Consider the following 6960-nt stretch of genomic DNA (forward strand, 5'->3'; position numbering starts at 1 on the left):
TCTCTCTCTTTTTACATTTTGCAACCAGCAACAATAGCACAAGGTGTGCTCTGCTCCCAATCCTACACAGTACTGTATACTCTAGAAGCAGCACCGTCAGGGAAGCAGACAGGAGGAGGACAAATGGTGCAGCTGTCTTGGGCCTAGAGGGGAAAGGAGGGGCAGAATTCCCCTCATTACATTGTATGCATTGGGTGAGGGGTCCTTTCAGATGACATTGTCCTGGGGCCCCGCCAAAGCTTTTTCAGCAACCTTGCCTACATATCACTGCATGCTGCAGAAACACTGTTCAGCGGCCCTGAACACTGTTATAGGAAACAGCGTATAAGCATTAGTCCGAACCTCACAGCTTCAAAGGTGGGTAGGGGTCTGTCAATCTGCCATCACCGGGGCGTCCTGTAATTATTCCACAAGTGGGTGTTTGGACAAAGGACAGGAAGTGGAGTACGGAAGCACAGGAAGCCCACACAAACCATATTTGATGTCCTCCAAAACGCGCACAAGCGCACACAAAGTCGCACGTGCATGTTTGGTGGTTTTAACTGCGGTACAAATCGTGTAGGTGTGTATCCGGCTGTGCTGGACTATCCAACTGAAGCCTCATATCTCAGCCATGTGTTTTTGAGACTTTGCATTTTTCCATTTCGCTTCATTTCTTCTTTTTTCGACTTCTTCCACCCTCTAAAACCTGGAATGACCATCATGCCCTGTGTGGCTCCCTTTGCTTTGCTTACTGAGAGCAGCATGGAAATGACGAGGAGAGAAGAAATAAAAAAGGCAACATACCAAAAATGAATGCCTGAAAATTACAAAAAAAAAGGCTTTCTTCTGACAGCTAAGAAAAAGAGCCAGGCTTAATTAATGAAAGCGTATTAAATAGCATCTCCTCATACATTGGTAGGTTACGGAAAAATTAAAACAGTCCTTCATATATATATAAAACAGTCTTTTTTAAGGAAAAAAGAGGGTCTTCATACCAGTAGTAAACAGAAAAGAAACTAAAACATAAGGGCGGTTTCTAAAAAAGCGACAAGAGTTAAAAAAGGGACAACTGCTTTTACAAAAGACTTTTTTTTCTTTCTTCTCTTCTCTTCTCTTCTCTTCTCTTCTCTTCTCTTCTCTTCTCTTCTCTTCCCTTCCAACAGTTCATTTTCATCCCCTACTTGCGAAACTCATATGAACTCCCCTCGGAATGGCAGCGGCTGAGCGTTCTGCTGTTGCCAGCGGCAACGCAGGCTGGCGAGTGGCGAGTCCCTGGTGTTGTCAAACTCCGAGAAGCCCAGCTGGTTGAGGAGGTCATACACTCCAGCCCGGGACGCCACCTGCCAGGCACACAGGACAGAGAAAACAAAGTCAGGGCATTAGACATCAGACTGGTGAGAAAAAAAGTACTGTCAGACCAAAAACAAGTCTGAGGTTCATAAATCTGCAGAGATAGAGACGAATTCAGATATTACACATCAGATTGGTGGGAAAAAGAAGAAGACAATTGCATGAACCAGTTCATCATAATTAACACACCCAGGGCTCTAAAGTGACTTGTTTCACCACCAGCCAAACCAGTGATAGTCATATTATGAGCCAAACACACTCTGTAATGGGTCAAAGTGACTATAAAGTTTTCTTCTTTACCACGCCAACTGAATTTTCACCAGCATTTGGCCAGTTGGCAGGTGTTAATTGAGAGCCCTGAACAAATCCCTTCAACCAGGTCGAGGAGCTCAAAGTAGTGAAATTGCATATGTTAGGAGCACAGACAGAAGGAGTGCGGTGGGTGGATGGCTGACAAGTATGCAATGGCCAGCACAGTTTCTAGTCCAGTGGTTCTGAACCTTTTTTTGAACAAACACCCCTTCACTTCATCATAAGCCTACCTATGCCCCCCTTAGTATTAAAACATAAAATAGACGAATGCCCCCCATTTGCAACTGATCATCCCAGCCCTCAGAGTCTCTGTTTCAACGCCAACCAAGGGCTCCCTAATGCTCCTCTTGAGAAAAAAAAAACTATTCTAGTCCCAAGGACATGGAAATTCATCAGGCATCTGGTTGAGAAAAAGTACAGTCAGACAAATAACCTGACCTCAAATGGACATCCTGGAAGTGTTATTCTGTTATGCTTACAATGAGGTTCTTCGGCATATAGTGAGAATGAAATCTTAAACTTCCCCAGTCATTTTCTAATCAAGCAACATCATTAGCCACAGAATGAGTCAGTATGAAATATTTTTTTGCGCAACACTACGAATAATACAGTAACCACCAAGTATACAGTAGCAATCTAAAGCATAGCAACTGGAGGATGTTTAAAACGATAGTATTTTTCCATTCATTTTTTTATGACGATTTCGGGAATTTAACCTTGGAGTCACCTCAATTCCTGTGTTCCAACCAGAAGCAGAGAGTTGTATGAGCTCCAGATGACTAGCTTGCCAACAGTGCCGCTTCAAGGAATCCCAAAAACCCTAGGCAAAGAGGCATTTGGGGGCCCTTCCACACTATACCAGGGCCACTGACAGCTTTGACTGGGCTCGGGAAAACGCATTTGAAATTAGGGGAGGCGCTACCACATTCCCAAAGTTGTCATTCCTTTCATTTGAATACAAGTACATAGCCAATCACCATACCTATCCCAGTTACCAGGTGGGGCCCCCTTTCAGCTTGGGGCTATGAAATTGCCTAGTTTGCCTGTTTGGTTGTGACAGGCCAGCACGCAAATCATAAAAAAGCAGCAAGCAGATATTTACGGTTGGGCACAATATGTAATTCCAGCTGTCAAATATAAAATGCAAAGAAATATTTATATACATTAAACTCCTGGGGCTACTATAGCCATGCAATTCTTAAGGAAAAGTTCATAAACATGTCAATGTGTAATTTTTTATGAACGTTGAATAGTGAATCCTCACATGCCTGTACAGTTAACGTCTCTAAGCCTTCAATGCTTCATTCATTTCTAGATTGCATTTATTCTGTTCCTGTCCCATTTAAAAAAGCGAACAATTCCAGAAATGTTTTCTACATCCAAGGAGCAAGCTTGACTTTGGTTGCTGGGAATTTAACAGCCACTATTTGAATACTGATGCTGCAGAGACACCACTCAGAGACACTTTAAAGGGGGAAAAATGCCACTTTAGAGGGTTCTATTTAAGAGAAGAACCTGTCATTTCTTTTTCTAACATTGACATTTAGAAAGCCTACAATTCCTCATGTCTGCACATTCAAATAACATTTCAAACAGTTATAATCACAGGATATAGACAGCAGAATACCTGATAACAAAAAGATTGGAAATGTTGTTTCCATCAATAAATACAATTTAAAAACATTGGAACTGTGAAACACAACATAACTTTATGAGTCTTGAACACAAAACGTGATGAGTGATAAAAGTGCCACTTCAGAAGCTGCACATGTGGTCTTTTTAAAGCCACTACTTCAGAAGGTACCAGTTATTCCTTTTTCATTCACTGACATTTAAAAAGTCTACAGTTATAAAAATGATAACCCATAAGTGCTTTTGCACAGCAGGTGCCCTTTAATACCAATTCAAAGAACATTTCAAACAGTTTCAAGAACAGCATGTACAGTAGCCAGCACAATTTCTGATAACTTGAAAAAAACACAATTTTAACTTTAACGCAAAACAATTTTCATGGTTACAGACATCAAGGAGATTGGAACATGCAGTACACTAAAAGCTTTTGCACAACTTTAAGATTTCTTATATGCAAATTCCAGTCCAAGTCACAATGTGAATTTTAAATTCTCCTGACTAATTTGAAATCCTTGGCCCACAAAGACACAGTGAAGTCACTACATTGAGTTTGCATAGATTGGATCCAGTATATGGCAACATATTTTTCAACATTATTGTAGAGTTGCTGTTATGTAATATAATGTAGCCAGCTTCCACATTACTTTCCCAAGACTCCAACCCAGGGCTGGACTGGCCATCTGGCATAGCGGGCATTTCCTGGTGGGCCCCGCACCCTTGTGGGCCCCTATTTTCAGAAAACTGTGAGTCAGTTCTGCGCCGCTAATTATGAGAGGCCCCTTTAAGCCAAAAGTGCCCGGGCCCTATTTCTCCCCCCAGTCCAGCCTTGCTCCAACCCTACAACAAGTGCTTGCTCTGCGTTCTCCACACCGGTCCACGGCTGGTCTCTCACCACCCAATCCGACACGCACCACGGGAGATTAACTTTAGTGGAGGGATATGAGGAGAGGGGGAAGAATGGTGTGTGTGTGTGTGTGTGTGGTGTGTTGCCCTCCTCAAGGGAGCGCCACAGGTCACACACATCATTAATAGTGAACACGAGGCAGGGCCAACATCTGGCCCCATCGAGACAATAACCAAGAGGGGGTGGGCGCTGTGTGTGTGTGTGTGTGTGTGTGTGTGTGTGTGTGTGTGTGTGTGTGTGTGTGTGTGTGTGTGTGTGTGTGTGTGTGTGTGTGTGTGTGTGTGTGTGTGTGTGGTAGGGGGGCACCCAGACCCTCAATGCTGCCCGGAGGAAAGAGCACGCCATTAAAAGTGACACAGCTTGTGTGTGTGTGTGTGTGTGTGTGTGTGTGTGTGTGTGTGTGTGTGTGTGTGTGTGTGTGTGTGTGTGTGTGTGTGTGTGTGTGTGTGTGTGTGTGTGTGTGTGTGTGCGTGAGAGAGAGCGAGAGAGAGAGAGTATGTGTGTGTGTCACAGCTTGTGTGTGAGTGTTTAGCTTGCCTGTTGTTAGCAAATGTTGAGGGTGTGAGAGCCTACTGTCAACAGCAGTTTGTGTATGTGTGTGCGTGTGTGCGTGCGTGCGTGCGTGCGGACAAAGTATGTGTGCGTTTGTGTGTACATGTGTGTGTGTGGGAATATCGTTAAAATACAGGAAACCGCCAATGAAGTTCCTCCATGTTTAAGTTCAACTATGTGGCAATGGCAATGTGGCAAGCAAATCAAGGCAAGCAAAGCTATCACAAACACTGGATATGAGGTCTGGGTCCTTTCATACAGTCAGCTCACATTCAAGTATTTCTGGTAACACTTTAGAATAACTACCCCCAAAACGCTTTATAAACACTTTATAAACACTTTATAAACAAACTGTCAACAAAATATTTAAAAATGTCTTCAAATGAGTAACAAATACTATATTGACCCAGCAGACACAGCAGAGTTGCATCGGTCCTGGAAGTTTGTCCTCCAGAGACCAGAAGGCATGAAACCACTGGCTATACACTGGTCTTCCAGTAGAGGTTGATTCCCACTCCACTGTGCAGTTGAAGTTCATTTAGAAACATCAGTAAATGCTTTGTTGATAGTCAGTTCACTAACACATGTTTTAATAAAGTGTTTATACTGTAAAGCTTTTTGTGGGTAGTTATTCTAAAGTGTTGGCGTATTTCTTTCAGGGGTTTTCGTCTGGTTCTGGCCCCGGGGCCACCATTCAGATTTCAGCAGTAGTTTGCGGCCCACTGTGTTTGCACATTTATATTCGTAGTTGTTAAACTGCATAGCAGCTCAAAGACCAGCAGTAACATTGCCACGGGGCAGCAGTGAGCCATGGATCCATAGTTGAAACCCCCTGTTCTAAACATGGGTAAGCGGTTAGGGCATCAGACTTGTTTCCCAAACGTTGTCGGTTCGACTCCCAACCCGCCAGGTTGGTGGGAGGACTCCCGGATTTACCAGTGTTGTCTCCCATCCTCCTCCATGGCTGAGGTACCCTGAGCATGGTACCGTCCTGCTGCACTGCTCCATTTCGGGCACCAATGGGGGCTGCCCCCTTGCAAGGGTGAGGTATAAATGCAATTTAATTGTGAGCAGTGTGCATTGTACAATGTTCATTGTATGTTGTGTGCTAGGGAAAGCTGTGTCACAATGACAATGGGAGTTGGAGTTTCCCAGTTGGGCTTTCACTTTTCTTTCACTAAACAAGTAGTGGCGGGGTGGTACAATGTCTGAAAGCCAACGCCACCAGTGTGTGAATGCGAGTGTGAACAGATAAAGGCATACATGTAGAGCGCATTGAGTGCTCGAAGGAGTGGAAAAGTGCTAAATAAATGCAGTCCCTTTTTCCATTTACCATCTACCATCCATGGAAGCAAAACAATCAAGCACTGGATATGACGAAAGCGCATTCACTGCGACATTCTACCATATCTCCCCTTGAGTTAAAAGATTGTGTTTGGCCTTGCCAGCTGTCCGTTCAGTCTGGCAAAGCCAATGCCAAAGTCAATTCTACTGTTCTCTCAGCTGTCCTTTGAGTCTGCCAATGTCAATTCCAATTCGACCTCCAAGTTAGCAATTATCATTGAATTGCATGGCACCAGCTAGCTGCTGTGAACTAAAAAAGCAGTATCACCAAACCAGAAAAGAGTTGGAAGTACAGGAGAAAGGCGTAACTCTTAAATGATTGAACTCAAGGAAAGGTGGGAAATGAGCTTCTTTACAGAAACAGAATATCACTTTAACTCTTAAAGTTCAGGGGCCTTTCAGACAGTCTGCTATAGCTTCACATCCAAGTATTTATTCAACTGAAACTGAACACAATATTATAAAAGTGACTCTTAAGCTACGTTCATATACAATACTGGCTTCTCGCTCACTCGCCTACTCGCCACTCGTTCATGGAATGTTCGCAAAACAATCCCGCAGGTTTGACTGCCAATGCAAAAGCAAGAAGTAGCAAACTCTGCATTCCAATTGGTTACTCGCTTACTCGCCTCGTTAAAATATTTTCAACTCGGAATCCGCCCACATCACATAAATAGCATTTGCTATTTATTTTCATATGTTTTTATTAAATGTAAAAATAATCTGGCCAAAACATAAAACTCAAAAAAAGTTTGTGAATGGGCAACACAGGTTTCAATAATGGAAACCTTAACATTTTATGCTGTACACACACACGCGTGCGCGCACACACAAACGCGCACACACACACAACAGTGTATCATGTTACCAACTCCCCCACCCCT

General features: G+C 43.4%; 1 protein-coding gene across 2 annotated transcripts in view; it reads right to left on the reverse strand.

Moving 5' to 3' along the window:
• Window positions 1-1084: 1084 nt before the first annotated feature.
• Window positions 1085-6960, reverse strand: part of pald1a (phosphatase domain containing paladin 1a) — a 167567-nt gene continuing 161691 nt past the window's right edge. For both annotated transcript variants that reach the window (XM_063221753.1, XM_063221754.1), the window contains exon 20: window positions 1085-1322. In XM_063221753.1, the coding sequence (XP_063077823.1) occupies window positions 1173-1322 (150 nt within the window). In that variant the 3' untranslated portion in view covers window positions 1085-1172. The remainder of the gene's footprint in view (window positions 1323-6960) is intronic.

Source organism: Engraulis encrasicolus, chromosome 17, assembly GCF_034702125.1.
Source record: "Engraulis encrasicolus isolate BLACKSEA-1 chromosome 17, IST_EnEncr_1.0, whole genome shotgun sequence".
Lineage (NCBI taxonomy): Eukaryota > Metazoa > Chordata > Actinopteri > Clupeiformes > Engraulidae > Engraulis > Engraulis encrasicolus.